General features: G+C 44.7%; 2 protein-coding genes across 4 annotated transcripts in view; both read left to right on the top strand.

Annotated features, from left to right (window-relative positions):
• The first annotated feature begins 1,787 nt into the window (after positions 1-1,787).
• Positions 1,788-9,595, top strand: LOC132328978 (uncharacterized). Its single transcript, XM_059849487.1, has 2 exons — positions 1,788-1,858; positions 6,914-9,595. Exon 2 carries the CDS (start codon positions 7,030-7,032, stop codon positions 8,731-8,733), a length of 1,704 nt encoding a protein of 567 aa, XP_059705470.1. The 5' UTR covers positions 1,788-1,858; positions 6,914-7,029; the 3' UTR covers positions 8,734-9,595.
• Positions 9,596-11,466: 1,871 nt separating this feature from the next.
• RPAP1 (RNA polymerase II associated protein 1) overlaps positions 11,467-25,406 on the top strand; it is a 38,577-nt gene continuing 24,637 nt past the window's right edge. The window contains exons 1-7 of one of the 3 annotated variants that reach the window (XM_059849485.1): positions 11,467-11,533; positions 14,458-14,733; positions 15,615-15,763; positions 16,301-16,393; positions 17,728-17,908; positions 19,976-20,152; positions 22,978-23,184. In XM_059849485.1, the coding sequence (XP_059705468.1) occupies positions 14,544-14,733; positions 15,615-15,763; positions 16,301-16,393; positions 17,728-17,908; positions 19,976-20,152; positions 22,978-23,184 (997 nt within the window). In that variant the 5' untranslated portion in view covers positions 11,467-11,533; positions 14,458-14,543. Of the gene's footprint in view, positions 11,534-11,863; positions 12,772-14,457; positions 14,734-15,614; positions 15,764-16,300; positions 16,394-17,727; positions 17,909-18,463; positions 18,613-19,975; positions 20,153-22,977; positions 23,185-25,406 lie in introns of those variants that run through there. The other 2 variants (XM_059849484.1, XM_059849486.1) reach the window with 2 other exon arrangements.

Raw genomic sequence — 25,406 nt, 5'->3', positions numbered from 1 at the left:
CCTTCTGTAAACCCAGTGGCGCTCTGATGGGTGGTCTGAAGATGAGTAGTACAAAACCTAAAACCTTGGTTTGTCATTTTCCTTCATTCAGAGGCACAATCTGTTGATTTCAATAGATTTTGGAGCAGCCCCACCTGACCTTGACTGCCCCAGAAGCAATGATTACAAAAGGCAAATAGGAGCCAAAGGACACCTTGAACTCCTCCCTTCAATCAGCCAGACCTGTGGTAGCAACAGAGTCCTGGAGCCATCAGGATGGTGGGTGGTTCCACAGAAAAAGGATGAGAAGCTGCTGCTCTTGAAGTTTAACTGCAAGAAACCTGCACAATTATTTCAAAGTGCTTCTTGCATCCCAAACATAAATTGGGAACAACAATATTAAGTGGCAGATGGTGGTGGTAGGGTAGCAGTTATTTTCAGTGAAACAGAGCATTTGACACTCCATTTCTCAGCAGGCACTGCTATTCCTGAACTAGGTTTGACTTTAATATGATTTCTTTTGCTTCAGGGAGCACAAAGCAGAGCTCCCCCAGCTGATGAACTGCAGTCTGGCAAGGCAGCACTGGAGAAGCACTCCAAACACCTTGAGGCTCCTGTCTGCAAATCTCCAAAATGTAATTAAGAGCAGTTCTATTTATTCCTCCTTCTAGAAGCATCCATAAGCACACCAGATGTAACAGCACTAACTGCTTAAACATCTGTGCCAGAATCATATGTCTGATCATAAGGTTAGAATCATGGTCACTCTTGGTTATCTAGTATGCCTAATGGGACATCTTCAAGTTGATTCCTACTTCAAGGAGAGCTCAATGACCTAAAATAGTGCAGTTGTGGACTTTACCATGTCAGGAACATGGTTGCTCATGAGAAGACATGAAGCTGAGGGAGATGTTTGCTGCCTAGCATTTAAAAAATTGTAATTTTCATTCCAATTTTTTATGAGTTAATCACAGTCCTGTTTCCCTGACAATACAGTTAAAGCTGGCTGTCTGCTGACAGAATGAAGGATTACCTTTGTTTCCATAGATATAACTGCTTTCAGTGACCATATTGGATAAAACTTGTTCCTGATTGTAATTTTTCTTTAGTATCACAGATTTCTGAAGGGATAAAAACCATGACTGATTATTTGTAATATGTGCCAAGCTTTATTAGAATCTATGAGAGAGCTGTCGAACTTGCAGGAGCTTTGATTTTGATGCTGGTTATTGATTTTAGTGCTTGGTCAACTTTCAGCCTTTTCACCTGAGAAATGAATTCTCTGAGCATGAGAACAGGCACAGATCCTCATTGGGGCTTGGGCTGGAGCAGGTGGGCTCACTGTTTGGGAAGGACTCACCGCCATAAGAAATGAAGCGCTGCGGGTCATGAATAATAAATTACAGCCATGTTCACAGAGCTTTATGGATCTGCTCTCCCAAAACACCTCCGATCTCGGGCCCGGCCGCGCCCTCCGATCATGACAAGGCAGAGCTCCTGCGTGGACAGTGGACACAAACGCGTTTCTGTGCGCAGGGCTCGCTGTGGGACGCAGGCGGCCGGTGTGTGGGCAGGAGAGCACCGCCGGGGCTGCCTCGGGCCGCACAAGCGCAGCGCGAACCCACAGCAGCGGCTCGGCGGCGGGATGTCCCTCCAGGAGCCCGCGGCCGGGCGGAAGCAGCGGGCGGCCGTAACCACAGTGCCGGGAACCAGGGCCGTGATTAAGGCGTCAAAAGCCGAAATGAGCATTCAGTTAATTCAGTTGAACTCTCCGCGGGCTGCGAGGGCCAGGCCGCGCCGGCGGAAGTGACGGTGACCGGGCGGAAGCGCCGCCCGGGGAGGGCGGAGGTGCCGGGAGAGCGGCGCGGTGCCGGCGCAGGTGAGTGGCGGCCCGAGCTGCCGAGAGCAGCGGCCCAGCGTGGCAGCGTTTGCCTCAAAGCTTAAACGCTGCTGCTGGAAAGCATTTGGGAGAGCATTGTGGAGCTCCGTTTCTCTGTAAAGTAAACGCCGTTCGCTATGACACAGTGGTGCGGCATTGGTGCTTTGGGTCCCTCACTGTCATAACTGACCTTCCTGCCCGGCCTCACACTTGGACTGAAGTTGGTTGATTCAGAAGGGGATCTTGGCCCTCTCAGCGATCTGTGGCTTTATTGCCTTCTGTGCTCTTGAGATTTCTTTTAGTCTGAGTTCTCTCCTCCCAACCACGCCTGTAAAACTTCCAGCAGGGCTGATGGATTTTTCAGACTCTCCATGGCAGGACCATGACAGAAAACGCTTTTGTGAGACTTTTAATATCGACAGGGTGTGCAACAGCAGATGATAGTGTGGCCACATAACAGTTGAGATGTTGTGCAGTGTAGAAGTGCTCACAAACCTTGGACAGCATTTCTGATCTGTTTCCTGTGTTCCTAGGACAATATCTCAGTGTGTGGCTTGTGCTGGCTGGCTGGGGGTCCCTCTGGGCAACCAGATGGTGTATGGTGAGCTTTTAAGTAGCCAGTTGCAAGGCTGGAGGTAACCAGGCTGCAGGATGCTGGGGTTAGTGCTGATCCTCAGGAGTTTGTTAGTTGTCCTGCGTGCTTTCTGTGAGCTCTGGGAGCAGGAATGAGGACTCCTGACAGCCAAGGGAGTGTTGCTGATGTGCTGTGATGGCTTCTGTGGGACATGGGAAGTGGTGCCCTGAGAAGAAAGCAAAGAGTTTTCCCTGCATTCTTTCTGTCTGCAGGTCCCACGTGTGTTGGAGCAAAGCCTTTGAGGAAAGGGTTCCTTGGAAGAACATCCAGCCTCATTAACAATGGATGCTTGGTTGTCTCCTTGAGCTGACAGTTTTCCTGAGAAACAAAGGCAGTTTGAAGACACGCTGTATTTCTTGATTAAGTTTTGTTAGGGAGAGACTTGGACAAGTTTATGTAGAGCTCAGTGTGGAGGAGGCTTCTTGCAGAAAGCTTAGCAGCACTGTTTGCTTCCAACTGTGTGTTTTGTGCCTGTTAAAGCAGGCATCCTCCTCTTTTGGGCTTTGAAGGCTGTGATGACAGGGTAGGGAACACTTGGCTTGGGATGTGTGTTCTGCTCCTTATGGATATCAAAGAGGGTCCAAGCAAGTGAAGTCTGGCTGTGGGAGCCCCTTTGTGGCAGCAAGCTCCATAAATAAACAGCAAGTAGGTGTGTGCTTATGCTAGGAGTACACAAAAAAAGAAGGAGCTGTCTGTGGAGGTTTCAGTTTTTGCTGTGCAGTTGCAAGGGGTGTGGGCTGAAAGGGAGCGGTTCTGCATCCTCAGCATCAGTGAGAGCCACAGTGAGATCCCAGGTGTTTTGGTGTTGGTCCCTTCCCTAACAATAGCAGGGCACCATAGCAGGGTGCTCCTTCCTGCCCTGAAGTGGCCTTTGGTGGATGGTTATACACCAATACCTTGCATAAAACCAATAAACAAATGTAAAACACCATGGCCCCCTTTTTTCTCTCAGAACCAAGAGCATCTCACTTAACCAGCCCTGGTCAAGAATGAGATCCCTGAAAACAGTATAAATATTCCAAGGGTAGGTGATAAATTCTACAGGCAGTAACTCTTGTGTCTGAGCATTTTTTCCCTCAAGGTTTCTCCCTACATATTTTACAATCAATTATGATAATAGTATAAGAGAAACTATGGCTTCAGGGCAGTGGCTGTTCCTGCACAAAGGTTGAACTCTGGTTTTGTCTGAGATTGGGACAGGGATTTGCTTCCATGCTTTGCATTTTCTGATATGTTCTGCCTATCCCTATGGCAGATAATAGTAATTTTAAAAATCCAAGTCCACTTTTCCTTTCCAACTTTTCAGTACATCATGCCTGAGTCCTGCTGGGTTTTTAAAAGTGGAAGAAATCAAATATGCACACACTATTTCAACATACTGAGGGTGGGAGGGTGCCAAGTTTGCAGCATTAGTGCTGATCAGTGGCTGAAATTAGCATGAAATATACTTGCAAACAGTTTACTTGCTGCCCATGAGAAGTGGATTGCTGGTCCCAGGCTCTGGGAATCAGAGGTGGGGAGCAAGAGTCACCAATATTTTCCTGCCTGGTAGATGGGAGGGAGGTGGAGTAGTTGCTTTCCTTGTGAGTTGTCATGTGCACAGTGTAAAAAAGTCAGTATAAATCTCACCATTGTTCTTCAAGCCCAAATTGGCCTGGGCAGTGAATGAAGATGCTTGGAAATAGCACAGCTTCTGCCAATAAGGGGCCAGTGAAGGAGAATGAGAACAGGAGGGTCCACATGAGGAAGAAAGACATTTTTCACTTGGGAGATGTGAGTGAGCAGGAGAGCAAACAGAGTCAGGGAGTGCATTGTCCAGATCTATGTGGACAGTCTCTTGCATCCTGCCAGGGATGTTAATGCTGGGATCTGGAGAAGATAGCATGCTCTGTAGAGATGCCTATGGAGGGAGTTAAAGCAGTTTAGGACATTAACAATATATTGGTGGGCAGCCCCAATGCCACAATAGTAGGACAAACCCAAACAGAGATAATTACTCACTCTGAAAATTTAGGTTTGCAAATTTCAGCAGAAACGGCACAAACCCCATCTTCTGAAGTAAAGCTTCTGGGAGTATGGTGGAGGGGAGGAACAGTGTGTGTTCACCCCAAAACCTTGACTTCCCTTGAGCAAATTGAAATTCCTGGATAGAAGAAGGAGCTACAACATGCCCTTGCCCTGCTGGTAATTTGGAGAAAACACATTCTGGCTGTCTCCATCATAGCACATCCTTAACATGATTTAACACACCAGAGGACCGCCTGTGACTGGATCCCTGTCCATGCAGAAGTCTTAAAATTGATAATATTTGAGGCTGGTTTATATCAGGTTTTAGGACCAATGCATCCAACAGGTCCATTTCATATCAAATGGGGCTTTGCAATTAATGGATTATCAATGTGTGTGTGGCAACTGAGACCCGAGGGTCTAACTAACTCGCCCTGTCAGGTTTTATTTGCACAGCTCTAAAGATGCAAAAAGACTTTATTCAGTTTGGTAGAAGTGCCTCTGTGGTTAGTCTAGCTCTACAGGGAGCTGAAAAAGTCATATGGCAGAAATCAATTATTCTAGTGGGACCTTTCAAGGTCTTGAAACCCGTACTGGCCAGAACCCCACCTGGTGTCAGGTTTTTGCCGGGAAAAGTAGTAAGAGGGTGGTATGAACAATTACATCATCACTGCCATATGCCTCAGATAGAGGAGGGAGCACCCAGAGTGGTCCAAATACAGGAATAGCCTGGCAGTCAACTGGACCAGGAGCCTCTCTTCTTATATAAAACATACCCCTCAAATTGAGCCCTCTCCAAGAAGTGTGTGGTTCACTGAGGCATTCTCCAAAAGAGAGAAATACTGAGCAGTGTTCCTGTGTGGTGATTCAGGGGGGCAGAATTGTGACAAGGGGAGAAGAAAGTGCTCAGATGGGAGAATCAGTAGCCATGTGATTGTTAGCAGGGTGACTGTTAGAGGCTGACACTAAAGAACCAGTGCTTATTTATACAAACCCCAGTGCTGTTTTTAAGGGATGCACCAATTGGCTCCCATTTTGTGAACAAAAGCAGTGGGGGATCGTTGAGTTGCCAGTATGGGAGTGAGAGACATAAGAAGACATCCTAAACTTCTTAAGCCAAAGTGTTTCTTGGTGGGATGGAATCCTGCCCACCAGAAGAGGGATAATCTGGCTCATCTGTTGAATAATCAGGAAGTTTCATTGACCTGTGCAGCAGATATGGCAGTAAAGGGAGAAGAAAAATGGAAATATCTGCTATAGTTGTTACATGCCAAGGGAGACCATTCAGGATTTAAGGATCTTTTTAAGGGAGCTGGTAACACAGGGTGGCCTGTCCATTGAGAACTCTGCAACACTGTCATCTCCATCTGTGGCCAGTGTTGTACAGGGCTAGAGAAACAACACCCATTGCAGGAGGCATCCCTTAACCAAGAACACAGAAAAAGCCTCTGGGAGACCTGGCAGGTGGACTATATAGGGCCTTTCCTGAAGTCAGGGTGGAAGCTGAGGCATTAGCAAGAGCAGCAGGGCACAGCACAGTAAAGGTGCTGAAGCTGTGATTTAATTGTTTGCCATGGCCCCAGTCCCTCCAATCCAATAGTAGTCACTTTACTGCTAAGGTGTCCAACTCATCTCCGTACAGGTCACCAATTGTTGGCATCGGTGCTTGGCACCAGTTTATTATCTTACTGTAAAACTTTCATACCTTCTCTCTGTGAGTTCCCAGGGGCAGCTCCTCACAGCACTGACTCCTTCCTAGCCCTTGCACAACCACCTGCTCCTTCCTCTTAACAGCACAGCCAGCAAACTACCTCTCTTCTCAATTACCTAACCCACTCTTTTATAGTACCTATCCTTATTGGACATAGCTGTGGCATATTAAGGGCAGGGCTGTTCCTACTCTTTGGTAATTAGTACAGCTGCAACTACTCAGGGGCAAGATTGCCTTCAGCACTATCTCTATCCTCCTACAATCCATCCTCTTCCATCAGGGTGGTTCAAGAGTGGGCACAAGATGAAGGAATCTCATGGATCTTTCACACCATACTACCCCCAGGCAAATGAGGTTGTTGAATGCACCAGTGGACTCTTGAAGAGGAATCTGATTGGGCATGAACCGGATTGGGCAAGGGGGTGTGAAATGGGGTACATAGAGTCAGTAGCTTCTGGGGAGTTAATGGGTGCCTATAACTCATGGCCTTTTATCTTCACCCCCACCCATGCTCTCTGGAATGAAAGAAACTAAAGACTCTGCAAATCCTCTCCATTAGTTAGGACAGCTGGTTTTGGTAGAATTACCAAGAGTGGGATTGGTACCCATGACCTTAAAAAAGCCACTTAACTCTGGTACCAGGTGGTGGATTGTTCCCTCCTTTTAATCATGTTTTGTTTTTATGCATGTATATGTTTTACAGATTATCTGAAATCCACTGCTGGACCTATGCTTTCAACTGTTGAGTGGACGGATCATTTTTTGTATTTTTTAGTTTGATTTTGCTAAGCCTATTTTGCCTTTTCACTGGGAAAAAAAATGGTGTGGGAAAAGTTTTTACTTTTATGTTATGGATGTATGATTTTGTCTCAAGCAACTGAAAATCAGAGTACTGAACCAAATTTAGCTTGGGAGTTGATACAAGGATTTATGCATATTTGGAATCATACAAATCAAGGAATATGTATTAACCTCCCCAACTCTGCATCAGAGGGGTTTAGATTTATGATGATTTGGTTAAATTTTTCGGAAATATTAACGAGAGAACTGGATAATCTTAAAAAGCCAGGAAGAAACGTTACCTGGGGGATGGTGGAGTCCCGGTTCCTAGACCAGAAAGAAGGACAACAGTGGGAGGCAAATGGGACATGGGTAGAATACAAGAACGCCTTTTACCAGCTCCCACGTGACTCTACCTGGAGCGAATTATGGAATCAGACATGCTATCGGTCATTAGACACCAAGCCTTCTGAGACATTGCAAAATGTCACTTCTATCCCTTGCACGGTGGTACCGTGGTGGGATTCTCCTGCTGAGGGTGGGTTTTTTGAACATGAGTACAATTTACGTTGGGATGCAGGATGGTGTATACAAATCCCTGATAACCCAGGAACCGCGCACCAAGTTAACCGAACAAATTATGAGTGGGCTTGGTCTTTGAAACAAATCTTTGACCCTATATCTACACTACAATGGGCTTCCAGGGTCCCCACAGGGAAAATAGTAGAATGGGAAGTGGAGAAATCAGACTGTAAGGACTATCAGACCACACTACCTAATGGAGAGAGCATCTGCTGGAAAGTGAGGAACCGTAGAAGTCTTACCCAGAGTAAATCAGAGACCTCCTTTCTGAATTGTTCCCGTGTATTAGATTGTACCACAGGAGCAGGTGAGCCTATAGAAACCTGGTACATCTCGGAGCTGAGAACTTTTATCCGGGACATGTGTACCTGTTGGGATTATCCCAACTATGGCTATCTAAACCAAGACACCCGATGCAATGGGTCTTATGAAAATTCAGAGACAGCACTATCCTGTGGCATTCCCATTACACACAGCCCTGACCAAAGAAAGGTCTGGAATTCAAGTAGCGAAGCACAGGAAGTTCCCCAAGGTGACCTGTATCAGTGTTCACAGGCCAAGTATCCAGCTCCACGGGGAACAGTATGGGCATGTTCAGATGGGAAAATGTATTCCCACTTGAACATGTATGATATGGCTGGACTCCAGTGTACTATTGGGTTTCCTACCATGTGTCCATCTAAAACATTCAATTATACACTTTATCGTAACAACAAGGTGCAGAGAGAGATCCACAATCCAACAGATGCAAAAGGGTGGATTCAGGGGATTCAAGTCCCCGACTATTACACCTGGGGACAAAACGTTGCTTTAGACTTAGAATCATTTTTTGCATCCAGTGGAGTTATCCAACAGCACAAGTATGTCTTGGAGAACTTAACTAGGCAAGTCCATGTGTTAAGCAACTGGACCGGACGCTCACTCAGGGAACCGAATGCGCAGGCCCTGCAGGCATCGGAAATGGCTTTGCAGAACCGATTAGCCATAGATATGTTGTTGTTGAAAGAGAATGGAGTGTGTGGGATGCTAAACCTAACGGATGGAGAATGCTGTGTCACTGTCCATAACGCCACCACCACCATAGAAGAGGCACGTCAGAAGATGAAGGAGATTGCTGAGCAAACGGGAGAACTGTTTCAAGCAATGCAACCAAAGAACTAGTTTGATGGACTGAGCCTGGATTGTGGATCACGTGTATTAAAGTGCCTTGGATTTATGGGATGGGGAAGGTGGCTTGTGTGCATTGACCTTACGATACTGTGTGGATTCTTGGGTTTGATGATAGGTCAAGAAGTCATGTCAAACTGTGATCAGTTCGTTATGGTTATAGAGGAAAGGGATAGAATTTCTAGCACAATTTCTAATATAATTCCATACCATTAGTGTCATGGCAAGAATGTGATTGGAGCAGGAGGAAGTCAGGGGCTGGAAGTGGAAGGGTGGCCATTTTTTGCTGTGCTCGGGGATGTGGCTTTTCTGGTGTGGTGCTCAAAGACAGCGCTGGTGAGCCCAAGAGCTGGTAAGCTGCTCCAAGAAAAAGAAAAGAGAGAAAGCAGCAGCATGGCAGAGCCCAGCTGACCCATGTGGAGCCCAGGCTGCAGCTGCTGTGACAGCAGCCACTGGAGCTGCTGCTGGAACCAAGCTCTCCACTCCCGCTCCCACAAAGTCAGGCCCAGAAGGAGGGTCCTCTGACTTGCTTCAGAGCCCTGTCACATCCCACCAGGTTTTGCCTTGTCCCTGTTCTTCCATTGTTTTCAGTCTGAGTGGGGAAAGTTAAATTGCAAGCCTTTCCAACATTCTGCTTTTGTTTTCTGATATACTCCATGCTGCCCAGCACAGGGCCACCCATCATTTTGCCTTTTTCTTAGAAAACCACACTGGATGTGGTCTTTGGGAAGTGTTTTTGTTTATTCAGTAGTGAATATCCTTTTGTGGGTAAAAGACGCTCTGTTTTGTACACTCTTTTTATTAATATTGTTGTGGTTATTGCAATTTTTCAGTAAACTGTGATTCCAATTTATAATCTCTCCTAGTGTTTCCTCCACTACCGGAAAGGGGCAGGGGAAAGGGAGCAGCTCAAGTAGGTTTAATATTCCCGCTGGGTTTTAAATCAGCACAGAGCTATAAGAAGGGGATGAAGGAGATTGTTGGGATTTGTGAAAAGACTGGTGAGCTCATAAAGTAATAATTAAAAAATCTCATAAAAAGTCTCATAAAATAGCTCTCATTGAGTGAGGAATATTTGAGTTCACCAGCAAAGACTCCAAGACATGCACTGCTGGGAATTTCATTGCTAGAATTCCTTAGCAAATCCATGTAGGCATGTTGGTTCTTATAATTTTATAGGATAAATATGAAGACACACAGGCATGATTTATTGATAGAGCAGAAGCTATATATAGTACCCTTAACTGTATTATTAAAACTGAAGGTAAATAATTAATGGAATGAAGGAAAGATACATACAACTCTGGCAGTTTTGATGGGAAGCATTCCTGTCTTGCAGTAATTAAAATCAAATATATTCTATTTGTATGTCTTTCTGGCAAAAAAAGATTATTTCCTCATTTCACCTGCATGCTAAGAGACACTGTGTGTGTGTGGCCACAGAAGCTGTGCAGCCAGTGGGAGAGGAGTCAGGGAGGGAAAATGCTCATGGCTGTCTTGAACCAGAGCCATAAGCAGCTGTCAGATGGTCTAAGCAGTCCCAGTGCTTCACCCAAACACGTTCCAAGGCAAGCAGTGCCACAGCCCCCCTGCCTTACTGTCCAGCTGGGAGAACTGAACTGGGTGCATGGGAAGCCATTCCCAAGTTCAGCCCCAGGAACGCCTCGAAGGGGCAGGGAGAGAATCTGCTCACACCACTGCATCTGCCCCACCCTTCTGTAAACCCAGTGGCGCTCTGATGGGTGGTCTGAAGATGAACAGAAATCTAGAGATTTAAATGCTTTCAGTGGTCATAAAGAATGACATTTGTTTCTGGCTGTAATTTTTCAGTAGTATTGCAGCATTCCAAACAATGAAAAAGTGCCTAATTTTTTACAGCATCATGGCACTTTGTGGTGAGTCCTTCCCAAACAGTGATCCCACCTGGTCCAGTCCAAGCCCTTGTGAGAATCTGTGCATGTTCTCATGCTCAGAGAATTCTTTTCCCAGGTATATCATCCTTATTCATCTCACCAGGGCCTATTCGTATCTCAAGGGAGGGTGTCAGAGGATGGAGCAGAGCCCTTCTTGATGGTGCCAAGAAATCGGACAAATAAAGAATGGGCAGAAATGGATGCACAGGAAGTTCCACTTGCACATGAAGGAGAACTTCTTTATTGTACCTGTGACCAAGCACTGGAACAGGTTGTCCAGAGAGGTTGTGGAATCTCCCTTACTAGAAATATTCAAGAAGCTGGATGCAACCCTGTGCCCTGTGCTCTAGGATGACCCTGCCTGAGGAAGGAGGGAAGTTGGACCAGATGACCAACTGTGGTGCCTTCCAAACTGCCTCGTTCTGTAAAAAAAGCTGAAAGTTGACCAAGCACGAAAATCAATAACCAACATTAAAATCAAATCTTCCGCAAGTTCTGACAGCTCTTGCATAGTTTCTAATAAAGCTTGGCACGTATGACAAACATCCAGTCATGAATAATAAATTACAGCCATGTTCACAGAGCTTTATGCATTTGCTCTCCCAAAACACCTCCGATCATGACAAGGCACAGCTCCTGCGTGGACACAAACGCGGTTCAGCGTGCGCAGACGCTCACTGTGGGATGCAGGCGCCGGTGCTTGGGCGCAGGAAAGCACCGCCGGGGCTGCCTCGGGCCGCACAAGCGCAGTTCGAGCTCCCGCGCCGCGCCTCGGGGGCGCTGCAAGCACCCGGGGGCCGGGCCGGGCGGAAGTGACGGCGGCCGGGCGGAAGCGCCACCGGGAGGGCGGAAGCAGCGGCGGGAGCGGCGGTGCCGCGCAGGTGAGTGGCGGCCGGGCTCTGGCGGCCGCGGGGCCTCTCCTGCCCGCGGGAACCCCGCGGCGGCGGGGCAGGCCCGGCCTGGCCTCGCTCGGTGTAGCCGGCAGGGGCCCAGCGCTTCGTCTTTACGCTGGTGTCGAGAGGAGCGCGGCTGCGGGCTCCGCGCGGCCGCCGGTCCAGTGGCCGTGCCCGCCGTACAGGGAGATGCTGCGGGATCTGTGCCGCTGTGTGCCTCCCTCCCTCTCTCCTTCCCTCCCTGCCCCCATCAGAGCGGCCTTGCTAGGCCGAGTCTCCGTCGGCTGTTTGAGACTTGATTCAGAGTAGTTTGTGAAAGTCCATGAGGGCTGTGAACGCGGTGGGAACGCTGGCACTCATCAGCTCTTCAGTGTGTTAATAGCAGCTGTTGTTTTTCATTTTATTTTGCGCTGTTCTGGTTCCTGTTTATTGCAGAGACTTCGAGACAAGCTGGGACAGCAGCGTTTCTCTTGGCAGGGTGCTGTGTGCATGCACACGGTGTGTGCCCGACAGGCAGAGTCAGTCACTGAGTCTTTTGTGACCAGCATGAGATGTGGAGCCACTTTGAGGAGAATTTCTTGCAGCTGTTGACTCCTGTGGCTGGGGTTTTTCATCTCTGAGGAGTGTCTTTCTAGTGTCTGCCTTCTTTGTAGCAAGTAAAAGTGTCAAGAAGACTGTTGGCCATTACAGCATTGTGTGCAGAAAGTGTTTTTGTGACAGAGCAAGAATGCACATCACCATTTTGCAAAGGAGACAATAATCCTGACCGAGGCTTTCATTGCCTGCTGATCTCAAGTGGGGAAATTGTGCTTTTCCACTGGCTGCTGGGCTGCCCAGAAGAGACTGAGATTTGACTCTCTGCTTCTCCTTTTAAATTCTTACCACAGCCAACAAGGTCTGAAGAAAGAGGTTAATTTGAGGCACTAATTGTGACAGCAGGACCTTGTATTCCTCTTTCACCCAAATCTGATAACTTTATCAAAATAATGCAAAGTTGAAGACTTGAGAATGAAAAAGACCTCCCTCAGGGTTCACAAATGACAGTAGCAGTCGGAGATGCTACATATATGTCAACATATATGTCTTTTCTCCTTAGACTGTGTCTGCTTCATAGATGTAACTGTCTCCCTTTGTGTGTTGGGCTCTGCTTCTGTGGAAGAAAAATACAGTGTAAATGCAGATGAACAAGAAAAATTAAAAAGCCTACCAGTGTTGGATTTTATCAAGTAAGATGATAGCATGTCCACACAACAGTCACTGTGTAGTGGAGTGCTCACAAACCTTGGACAGCATTTCTGATCTGTTTCCTGTGTTCCTAGGACGATATCTCAGTGTGTGGCTTGTGCTGGCTGGCTGGGGGTCCCTCTGGGCAACCAGATGGTGTATGGTGAGCTTTTAAGTAGCCAGTTGCAAGGCTGGAGGTAACCAGGCTGCAGGATGCTGGGGTTAGTGCTGATCCTCAGGAGTTTGTTAGTTGTCCTGCGTGCTTTCTGTGAGCTCTGGGAGCAGGAATGAGGACTCCTGACAGCCAAGGGAGTGTTGCTGATGTGCTGTGATGGCTTCCGTGGGACATGGGAAGTGGTGCCCTGAGAAGAAAGCAAAGAGTTTTCCCTGCATTCCTTCTGTCTGCAGGTCCCACGTGTGTTGGAGCAAAGCCTTTGAGGAAAGGGTTCCTTGGAAGAACATCCAGCCTCATTAACAATGGGTGCTTGGTTGTCTTCTTGAGCTGACAGTTTTCCTGAGAAACAAAGGCAGTTTGAAGACACGCTGTATTTCTTGATTAAGTTTTGTTAGGGAGAGACTTGGACAAGTTTATGTAGAGCTCAGTGTGGAGGAGGCTTCTTGCAGAAAGCTTAGCAGCACTGTTTGCTTCCAACTGTGTGTTTTGTGCCTGTTAAAGCAGGCATCCTCCTCTTTTGGGCTTTGAAGGCTGTGATGACAGGGTAGGGAACACTTGGCTTGGGATGCGTGTTCCGCTCCTTATGGATATCAAAGAGGGTCCAAGCAAGTGAAGTCTGGCTGTGGGAGCCCCTTTGTGGCAGCAAGCTCCATAAATAAACAGCAAGTAGGTGTGTGCTTATGCTAGGAGTGCAGTGAAATGTACTTGCCAACAGTTTACTTGCTGCCCATGAGAAGTGGATTGCTGGTCCCAGGCTCTGGGAATCAGAGGTGCGGAGCAAGAGTCACCAATATTTTCCTGCCTGGTAGGTGGGAGGGGGAGTAGTTGCTTTCCTTGTGAGTTGTCATGTGCACAGTGTAAAAAAGTCAGTATAAATCTCACCATTGTTCTTCAAGCCCAAATTGGCCTGGGCAGTGAATGAAGATGCTTGGAAATAGCACAGCTTCTGCCAATAAGGGGCCAGTGAAGGAGAATGAGAACAGGAGGGTCCACATGAGGAAGAAAGACATTTTTTACTTGGGAGATATGAGTGAGCAGGAGAGCAAACAGAGTCAGGGAGTGCATTGTCCAGATCTATGTGGACAGTCTCTTCCATCCTGCCAGGGATCTGGAGGAGATGGTATGCTGAAGGGGTAGGTTTATGTGATACTGTGCCTCTGAGGTTCTTGGTGTGCATTGATAATTGAGCAACTCAAATCTGCTGTCTTGGACAAGATGTTACTCTGACTTTGCAAATCTCAGGCCGTGTTGTTGGCATTCTGGCAGTGATGCACTTTTTGTCTGTCTTTTTGCTGGCTGGATGCCATTCTGCTCCTAGCTGGCTGACAGATCTTGTGCAGTTGTGTCAAGTAGTCTTTAGTTCAGCAGTGAAGAAGAGGTTTTCGTTCATGTGGGGCTCCCATTTTACTTTTTGTGTTCGGGTGATCGTGAAGTAGGGGCTCTGTGGTATGTACAGAAATGTAAGAGTGGGACAAAAATGAGTTTTCCCATGCTCTCCCCATCTTATCTCCAGGCAATCAGGTTCTGTTACCATTTTCCATGTGTTCGAGTCCTGTGTGAAAAGCACGTGTGGCTGGGCTGCAAGAGGAAGAAGGCAGGATGCTGTCGAGACCAAAGCCTGGGGAGTCCGAGGCGGACCTGCTGCGCTTTCAGAACCAGTTCCTGGCAGCCAGAGCTTCACCTGCAGTGAAGATTGTTAAGAAAGCAGACAAGAGGAAAGGGAAGGAAGGGAGCACAGATGCTGAGAGACCCCCGCTACAGGACAGCAAAGATGTAGTCATGTTGGATGGTAAATTTGTTTGTTTCTTTAAATTGCTGAGATTCTCTGTCTCTCAACCCGGTGTTGCTTTTCCCTTGCATTTGTGCCCTTCTTGCAGTATTATTTATTCCTTAGCCTTGGAAGTTGGCTTGTCCAATGTTACTAGCATCCAGTAGAACCACCTTTGGTGCCTTAGTCCACATTTATCAGCTGTCTGTGGTACCTTGCCAGCAAGAGGTGTTTTCTGTAATTTGTACTGTTTGGACTCTCACTGCTTATTTTGCCAGCTATCCAGACCCAGTGTTTTTGAGATTTACCTCTCCTAGCAGCTTCAGTTTTCAGCCAGCAGATCTGGTTTATTTTTGTTTTCTCTGTCGATAGTAGCTGTAACACTTATGTCACGTGCTTGATCTCAGAAGCACAAGGTGCTTTTTAAAAGCAGCACTATAAATCTTGCAGTACTTTGCTCCAGGTAGAGGAAATATGATCTGCTTATAGCAGGTGGAAAGGAGTTTGTTCACGATCGTACAAATCCCTCACATTTAACAGTTTGCAGCAGAAATATGCTCTTTTATGCCTCAACACAACTTGCAAGGACAGTGTTTCTGTACAGCCTTGCTTCTTCCCTTAATACTTGCAGTGAGATCACAGTGCCTTTGCCTGCTTATGGAGCTCTTTGGAAAGACCTTGTGCAATACATAAATAGAATCTTCAAGCATGTTTCTCTCCACTACACACTTTAGGTTAGAGACAGGGGACTCTTAATCGTCTTATTGCTTCCTCGTCTTTATTTCTCATCAGAGGAATAAAAGGTGCTATTAGGAGGCCTTGGTCTGGTACCTATTGCACAGTGGTTATACAGCAAATAACTTGACTGCGTTTTTTTTTTTTCTTATTGCTTGTATCCTCAGGTTTTCCTGATACTCTCCCAGCTCTAACTCCAGCTCCTCCAAAAAAGTCCAAGATCAAAAGTGCTAGTGTCCACTTTGAGGATGAAGATCCAGAAGAAAGATTGGAGACTCATGATCGACACATTACAGCAGTCTTCAGCAAAATTATTGTATGTCTGTCTTTTGTGTGATGATCTAGTGTTTGTTTATTTGAATGCTCTGAACTAAGCAGGGATGAAGGGCTCTGTGGCTGCTTTTAATTTCTACAGTGTAAGGAAGCAGCACTGTAGACCAGTGTCCTGGAGATTCTTGAAAGAAAAAAGCTCTTTGGGTGTATTTTTTTCCTCTCAGTTAAATACAGTTTCAGATCTGCCTTCCAGCCCTGGCTGCCTACAGGTCACACTGATTGCATGCAGGCATGTGCTGTAGTGTGGATTTGGGTGAGTTCTGGACTCTACTAGGGATGTTCTCCTTGCTTTGAACTGGCCTGGGTTTTCCTTTATCTGATTGTTTGAGTGATGTGTGGAGTTTGGCAGCCCCATCTTTTGGAAAATAGCCTCACTTTGTCTCTAAATAAGCACAAGATATTCTGAGCCTGATGGCAATGTGAGTTGCAGAGCTGGGACATTTTGAACCTGCTCTCAGTAAACGATACAAACATACCTGGCTGTTGCAATGGTTTTACAGGGTTTGAATTTTTTCTTCAGGAACGAGACACAAGTGCGGTAGCAGTGACCATGCCAGTGCCCACGGGAGACCCATTCCCAAGGACATTTCACCGCGATGAGATAAAAAGTGAGGTAAGATTAGGAGCAGATGTTTTATGCTACCTTCATTAACAATTGAACTTTCTTCCATTAAAGCCTAATGGTTAGAGGGGCTTGGTAGGGCTCAAAATAACCAATTTAGTATGCTGGAGATAATGAGCTAGCTCAGTGTATCTGTGGCATTGCCACCTGAGTGAAGGACAGAGTTCTTCTACCGAGCTGCCAACAAGTAGCTACTCCATACCCTGCAGTTAAGTAACATTAGAATCTTCTTGGTTTAGCCTTCTTCAGCTAACTTTACGAAGGTGGATCAAATCTGCAGTGCTGTAATAGAATTGATCCTGTTCTGCTTGTTTTTCTCTGAGGAACAATCTCTGTTGCTTTGTCCACCAGGTTCTTATTGAAATTGCACCTGATTTCTCCTGGCATAACATTTGAGTATGGTTGGCCAGGTTATCTTTAGCAGCTTTTTTGATTTTGATATAATTATTTTCTGAGGCTGTAAAACTGGAAGCCATGGTTGCTATTATCAGTCACTGCTGTAGTAGCAAGGACTGCTAGCTGAGTGGGAGTCAGATGCTGGGAGTTGATGGGTGATTGACAGCTGTGGTTGCTTTGAGGAGGTAGCTTGTTTTGAAGGACAGCTTTTTTGACAGGCGAGAGTAATACTTTTTAAACTACCAGTTTTGTTTATCTGATGCAGAAGCGCTCAAAGCAGCTACCAAATGCTCAGACTGCCTCTTAAGCCTCTTCTGTGGGCTGGGGACATGCAAGAGATTTTTTGCATAGTCTCCTTTGGATTTCCTGTGCATGCCCTGTGCAAGGCTGTTCAGAGCCATGCCCTTCCATTACCTAGGCAAGCAACACAGTAATTTAGCCAGGATTATTTTAGCACAACTTGCCCACTTCTTACTGTGTAAATCTCTTCACCCTGCTGCTCACTAATCACCTTATAAGAAGTCTGTTCCAAGCATGTGGTGAGCACAGTGATGTACAGCCCCATTTATACTCAGAAATCCAAGGTATTCAGCTATGTAGAGCTTCCAAACAGCAGGAAAGCTGTAACTATTGTGTTTGGTGGCATTTTAAGTGTATTTTCCTTGCTTGAATTCACTTGTAATTAATCATCTTCCTTCTCTAGATGCCAAATCATCCATGTCTTTGTCTCTCTGTCATAGCAGCAAACTGTGTGTTGAAAAAGTCAAACATGCACAGAAAAGGACAGGTGACTGCCAGCAGCCTCCCTATATCATGTCCCAAAGTCTGATCTGAGGGTGTCTTTAGGGTCAGATCTATAAATTTATTAGTGGCAGGTGTGTAGGGAGACTCTGGATAGAAAACTGAGTACGTGGCTTCTCCGTTTGCAGGTGCAGCTGGGGTGCGGAAGAAAAAGCATCTTTGCACAGAAGATGGCAGCAAAAAGAGCTGCTGAAAAGGCAGCGACGGCTCCCTCTGCTGCCGAGTGCGTGGAAGTACGATCAGCTGCTCCGGATGCCTTGGATCCTGTGGGATCCGTGGGAGAGGCGCCTCTCCCCAGCAGCAGGGGTGGTAAGTGGAGAATATTCTGCTCATGCAGCTGACCGTATTTGCATAGTCTTAGCAACCATAACGTCAGCGCAACATATTTTTAAATTAGGGTAGCATTGCTGTCCTCAGTTTAGGAATCTCAAGGTCAGTTGGAATGTCTGTATTGTGGCAATGATTTGAAATGGTCTGAGATGCAAAGTAAAAATTCTAAGGAGAAAATTCTGAGATGCATTCTAAAATTTTGGTTCCCTTTCTCACTGGTTTCCTTTTTGCTTCACACAGGGAAGTAGATTTATTTTTCAAGGTTCTTGTCCTCCTTTTCCTTTCTGTTTGTTATGTGTTAAGTTTTTCTTGTTTCATCACCGATTTCCACAATTTTGGGAATAGGGTGGTTCTGTGTTGAAAGCGTTTGAGACCACTGTGATGTGGGTTCTCACTCCTACTGAAATGTTTGAAATCTCAGTTTTCTGTCACCAGATCTGCTGCCATGAGACTGTGGCTTTGCTCCATAAGGAATGCTGTGAAGCAGTGCTGATGAGTCACTGCCACCTCCAGCAGTTGCTTGTCTGACAGCAACGTGACAAGGAAAGATGAAGTCAGTTTAACTGTTACCAGCATCTCCAGGCTTTTTTTTTAATTTGTGTTGTCTGGGGCAGTCCAGTTTGCTGAGGAGCACCCTATGTCTGGGTTTAGCCTGACATGCTCTTTTTCACATTGAAATAGAGGTGAGATGTCTTTTCAAGATTATCACCATTTGGCTAAGGTTTGTGTCAGCCCTGCCCCCTGTTAGAGAATTGATAAGAGAACTGCCAGGTGTGCTGTGCTGTGTGTGCATAAATCCACCATCCAGGTCACTATACTGTACTTACTGTATGTCCTGTTATAACTGGACATATATAATTCTGTCTGAGAAAGCTGAAAGGGAAATAGAGCAGCCATATAGCTGTCATCTCTTGAACATGAACGCTTCTAAAATGTAATAGCATGACAGAGAGATTACAAAATGGCTTTGCCTCTTCAGCCAGACTGTTGTGGCAGGATCACTAGAAGCAAGAGAAGAGGCGAGCTTAATTTCTTATAGTAACAACATATTTGTTCGTTGTAATACTTAGTTTAATTGCTGGTGGTGGGAGGTTTGCTGAAGCTTTTGCCAGGTCACCCTGTCTTATCTCTTTCTGCTCAATATGCAAAACAACTGTGGCAGTGACATCCAGTCTTCCTGGTGTTATGTTGAGAGTCATTGCTGCTGTTTGAACAGGGATTTGATGCTTTCAGGGCTGGCTGGTTTAGGGGCATAGGGATGGTCCAAGTCAATATATGGAGCATATGAATAAAACATGAGCAATAAAGTTGCAAAGTCAGCGCCTTGTATAGTTGGTTACAGAAGAGCTGGAGGGTTCACACTGACCAAAGGAACATGTTACCTGGTGCTATGTTAAATGAAATGAACATTTAAAATGGATTTAGATCAGATGATAAAGGGGACTCAGTTTTGTTCAGAGTAAGGAGAATGTCCCTTGCTGTAATATGTTTAACCCTTGAAGGTGAGTATAGGACATTGTTAGAAGCAAAAATGCATGTGTTGAGAATGGATCCTGTATCACTCTGGATGCTTTTTTATCTCATCTAATTTTTTGTCTTATTCAGCAGCTATTTACTAGGTCATGGTTGAGCTGACATACGAATATGGGTTCAGACATTCCCGGGCAGAGAAAGAATCTAGTACTCACTAGGTTGAAAGAATACTCTGATGCATGAGTTGTGAATTACACTGTTTACCTTTCCGTGCTGTTGCTTTGCATTAAAGAAACATAATTCCTTTCCCCTGCCATCCTCCTCAATCTCCCAAAGAAACAAGCCGGAAATTATGTCAATACGTTTGTTGTGACATGGGATGAAAGCACAAATGGTTTAGTTTTGTTTGAAGCTAAACTAAACTTCTTTACTTCTGTTCTAACTTTACTACCAAGTTAAAAAAAAAATGAAACAAAAGGAGAAATTATGCAGGCCTGTTAATGACAGAGTTGAGATTTATTCGTGATGCTGCAGACACAAATCACTAACTGCTTTCTCTGCTGCTTCTTATAGATAAAGGTGATGACTTTTTGACCTCTCAGCGTCCTTGTCTTATAACGGGAGAGGGTCTTGGAAGCCAAAAGAGTGAGCAGGAAGCTCAAGCTATTCACAAAGAGAACTTGGAGAAGCTGCGGTCCATGTCTGAGGAAGAGATCCTGCAGGAGCAGGCGAGGCTTCTGGCTCAGCTGGGTATGTGCTTCCCAGAGTCAGCTCTACAGCTGAGGCAACTTATTGAATGTGGAGGTGTCCCAAAGTCTTAGCAAATTCACAGGTCAATGGTGGGAACTTGGAATTCCTGCTCATTCCATATGTGGATAATCTTGCTTCCACGTCATGTCAGTAGCTTATGAGTAAGAACTAAGTGTGAAGAAATTAAAAAGTGTTTTTTCAGTGAGGGTTGGTTTGGCTTAAGTCTTTCTTGTCACCCCTCTGCTGTGGGTCTAGATTATCCGTGAACTTTATTGGCTTGCACTCCAAATACATGGTTGCACATAAATGTTTAAGGTCCTAAAATGTAATTTTTTGAAGCTGATAAGAAGCAGTGTCATAGCAATGCTGAGGTGAGAAAGAACCCTTGGTCTTCCCCTCCAAAATACCTAAAACTCGGGCCAGAACTGTCAGTACCCGGATAGGGAGAACATATGGGCATGTGGGAGATTTCAGTTCAAACCTATACTTGTAGAGCACAAAAACTTGAAATTAGCCTTGACTTTTAGAAAAAGTGTTTTAATTATCACACTGTTGGGTACAGGCATATTCTAGCAGGAATCTGGTCTCTGGTTTGGAGCCCTGTCCACAGTGGTGCTCTGAGAATGCCTATCACTGGCAGCTGATGACAAGGTAGAGGAGAGCACTGAATGTGGTGTGTTTGATAAGACTCTATGTGATCTGGGCCACTGCAACACTTGTTGGCTTTAGTTTGATGAATTTATATGCTTAGGAAGAGCAGATGTACAGATGTAGGTGGTAGACAAGGATTTTTTAAATTCTCATGATTTCAGGTCCTCTAGCATCAAATTTAGATATGAGTGGCATTTTAGATGCATAAGTCTCTTGTGGGTTCAGCTTAAAGATCATATTAATTATCTTGATTTCACTGCAAGCAACATGGGTATAACTGGAAAGGTGGCAAAGGAGCTACACAAAATAATTGCAGCCAGATTGTTTAGGTACATCCTTCATTCAGAGACCCAAGTATTTTATTTGGCTTCACTGCTTATAACAATGGCATGTGTATGAGAAATACCCTGATTATGTACTTGCTTCTCGTGAGTGATTTGTGATTTTTGCTCCTTGTCTCCACCACTCTGTCCTTTGGGATATTAGTGAAGTGAATACTTACAGAGTTTAAAAGGGATGGGATGTATTGTAAGTATTTTTGAACAAGATTTTCTGAAGCAATGTATTTTTTATATGCCTTGTAGATTACAATAGTAGATACTATAGTCTTTTGAGGCCTTAAAGAAACTGGGAGTAATTTTGGAATTCCCAGAATATATGTGGGTAGAGAATTAAACATTATGAAGCACTCCTCAACTAAATTGCTGACTTACAGATGGATTTAGGAACTGGACAGGCACAGAGCTGTGAATTAAGGAGACTTTTTCTCCATATTTGGGAGCATGAATGATTTGTGCATGTTGAATGCTGTCCAGTCCCTGAATTAACTTCTTAGTTATGAGGCAGATGATACTCTGTGGTGTGAAGTATGAGAATGAGTACATAATTCTGTGCTGGGCAATGTCTTATTGTTGGTACTGTGCTGGGTTTGTTGGTGGAGACTCTGGACAGAAGTAGCCTTAGCTTCTGACATACTGTGCACAGATTGACATCAGTGACTTTTTTGTCTCTGTGTGAAATGATGAAATAATGAATATAGTCTTTCCTTGCTGTGTACAGTGAAGTGTAAGAAAGTAACAGCTCTTGCCTGCATTCATAAAAAATAGGAATACTTTATTGAGAGTCGGCTGAATACCTGTCCTTCACCAAGGACAGTGTAAGCTGCACCATTGAGGAGAACATGCAGCAATCATGAGTGGGGGATAGATGTTTCAGAGACATGAGAGTAATTTTTCAGATGACTTATCTCAGGTACAGAGCATTTCTCAAGTGCTTGTCCTTTGTCCTCCAAAGAATAAATAACCACTGTAGGTGTTATGTTCTACTTTATATATCTCTGACACTGCTTACTAGAGTATTTCTGTACCTCATTGAGGCACAATGCACTGTCTCTCACTGTTCACCTCTGGCATAAGCATCCCAACACCATCTTCTAGAGAAGAGTGTTCAAAGACAGTGCACTCCATCCAAAATGATGTAGGATATCTGTAGCAGATCTGAATGAAAAATTATGATCTTGGAGCCATATGGACATAATCTATCCTTCAAAACACATCTACCTCTCAAATGTTTCTCTTCAAAGCATGAATAGAATGGCTGTGTCTTTTTTCTGGGTGTTGTCAGACCATAATTGGAATGGGGAGTCAGTTCAGGACAAACAAAGATCACCTTGTAACAGAATATCTGAACTATGACTTGCAGTTCCACTGCAATTCAGTAAAGAACAGGTAATTCTTTTTGTGGGGTCTGTCATGTGTATTCTTCTAGTGTTCAGATTGATGCCGCTGAGCGGTCCACAGGCAGGGACCACAGACCAGAATTCTCTCCACAGTTTGTTGTCATGTTTAGATGCCCCATTTGAGTGGCAGTGAGGGGAAAAGAAGCAGTTATCTTTATTTGTAAGTTGGGAAAATAGAGTTTTTGTGGTGGCTTTACCCTGAAAGACATTTCTCAGTTCTTTCTCTGGTGTCTCCTCACCAGACAGTTACACCCACCTTATGTGTCTAAGGGGTCATGAAGCAGTGGAGGGCCTCAGTTTGAAGAGAAGTGACAGCTGGTGAGAGAAAGAGGACATGTAGGAAAGACTGAAACATAAATAGCAGAAGCTATAGGCATATGAAGTATTTTGATACTTTCTGTCACATCTCTGTCTGTCTCTTTGTCAATACTTGCAGATCCCAGTTTAGTTGCTTTCTTGAAATCACAACGTGGTAACAATGAAGGCCAGAAAAAGGAATTAAAAATGGAACTGAACAGACTGGAGGAGTTTGTGGAATCTGTGCCTGCAGCTCAGCATGGTGTAAGATCGTCTCTTTCCATGCAGGAGTCAGGTCTGGAAGAACATATAAGGAAGGAAGAAAATATGAAGGTAGAAATCATGGGTAAGAAATAAAGTGCATATTGCTAATTTTCTGAGCAGAAATGTAAGATTTGTGTGGTGTTTACATCAATCTGCTTTGTAGTGGTCCAAATCTGAATTTTGTCATTATACTTAAAAAATATGTACTTTGGGTTCAAAGAAGACGTCTCTAGATGGGCTCCACAGATTAGAAAGGTGGTACACTATGTAATGGAAGTGGCCTGTTCATTGGGAGGTCTTGGTTTTTGAAATTTGTTCTAAGGCCTCTGAAGGGAAAATGTGTGTTAAACTAGGCATCCTTGCTCTTCTGTTCAGTCACGTGAACAAGGAAGCAGAAGAGTGTAGTAGTGGGATTCAGCTGGTGCCTGAATAATTTCTTTTAACTGGTAGTGGTTGGAGACAAGAGTGTTGGGTAGGTAAGGGTTAACAACTTGTTCACAGGATAGCACAGAGATGACAATCACTGTCACTTCAGGGAAATTGCTCATATAGAGCATGTATGTCTTAGTGTGACTCTGCTCCTGAAGGCTCCACTCTGTGTCTCGTATCTCAGAAGCCACTCAGTGATTTTCACAGGATGGTGTTCTTTTCTTTGTGCTTTGGATGGAGGGGGAAGTATTAAGGTGTAGAATGTCCTGCTTTTTGTGGAGTGCTACAGAACTATTGCCTCTAATGGCAGAACCTTTTAATGATCAATATGTGCCTGTATGAGGAGAAAGCTACTGTATCTTCAGTAGCTAGAGCAACCCCATATATTCTCATGGCAGAGAAAAGAATAGTATTCCATTTAGGCTTCTGCTCTTATTGTTGCTTTTCTCACTGCATTTTTTTCTTTAGCAATTTCATTTTCTCTGTTGTGATTTTTAAGCTTCCATTGTCATTTTCCCCACACTTTTGTTCCTAACATACTTGTCCTGCAATTTCATATAAATTTTTGTCTTTCTCCATTTCTTGAACCTCTCTTCTAATGCATCCTTTGTGTTCCATTGTAACCCGCAGAGTGATTAAAGAAGTCTCTGAATCACTTTGGGATTTCATCTTGATGTTTGCAAGAGATAACAAGCATTTACCATTTTCTTGCTGAGAGGGATGGGTCTGTCAGTGTATATGTGTGTGTGTACATGTGCTGGAGAAGTAAAGCTCAGCCTCTTTGTGAGGAATACACTTCACTGAACAGTCCTTTTGCAGTTTCTCCCCAAGTTTTACTTTTCCACAAATCTATCTTAATTAAAGGGACTATTTTTAGTTCTTTTGAGTCCCAGAACAACTGAGTGCACAAGTGGCACCAGGTCAAGTGACATCTTTTCATCTTCTGGGAGCAATAGAAGCATGTTGTTCAGCCTGTAATGGTAATAATAGTAATGCTCTTGGGAATAGCTCCGTGTTTAAAACATTGTGTGCTGACATCTTTTGCCTCCTATAGAAGACAGCACAGAAAAAAAAAGAGGAATTTTTCCAGGGTGTTTGAAACAGCAAAGGGGTGAGCTGAAACACAGTAAAAAAAAAAAAAACAAGGGAAGCCTTTTCAGCACCTTAGTTTGTGCCTGCAGCCCATCTTGGCCATTAGGAGATGTAAAAATTAATTTGACATTAGCACTTATTGTTGGAATTTCAGCATCTGTTTATACTCAGAAGTAAATGCATCATGAATAGCCCAGCAGAAATGTTCACACTGAATTTCCGGTGATGATACAAAGCAATAAGATTGCTCAAAAGTCAAACCTGCCTCTCTTATGACATAAAAGGCTACTGTTTATTAGAAACAAGATGGTGAAACCTTTATCCAGCAACCTGTAACCTTATGAAATGGAAAAGTTAATTCTGTCACTGAGAGAAAACGGGAGGCAAAGCAAAAAGTGAAGAGGTTGAGTGGTAGCCTTTAGTGTAACCCAAGTCTGACAAAGTTCAGTGCAAATGTTGCATTCACGAGCTTGTGCTTCTGTAAAGGGATTTCTCAGTAACAGTCTGCTGATGCCTTGAAATATATATCCATCTTTTCTTGTTGACAAGATTGTTTTACTAAGGGCTTCTAGTAACATGCATAATCTTATTCATAAAATGATTCGCTCAATCCTGTCAATTTAGTGATTAATAGAGAAAACATTTTGTTAAATTACAAATGTCAATATATTTTGTTTTTCTTCTGATTCTACTTCCTCTCATGTTGCATCTACCACCCACAAACATTCCACTTTCGTACATTTCAGATGCTTTTTCCTTCACTTCAATTAAAATGCATGCTGA

Source organism: Haemorhous mexicanus, chromosome 6 (genome assembly GCF_027477595.1).
Source record: "Haemorhous mexicanus isolate bHaeMex1 chromosome 6, bHaeMex1.pri, whole genome shotgun sequence".
Lineage (NCBI taxonomy): Eukaryota > Metazoa > Chordata > Aves > Passeriformes > Fringillidae > Haemorhous > Haemorhous mexicanus.
This window is presented reverse-complemented; position numbering and strand designations above follow the sequence as displayed.

Bases quoted from the DNA above. Each gene is read 5' to 3' on its own strand.
- LOC132328978 (XM_059849487.1), top strand. From the start codon at position 7,030: ATGGTGTGGGAAAAGTTTTTACTTTTATGTTATGGATGTATGATTTTG.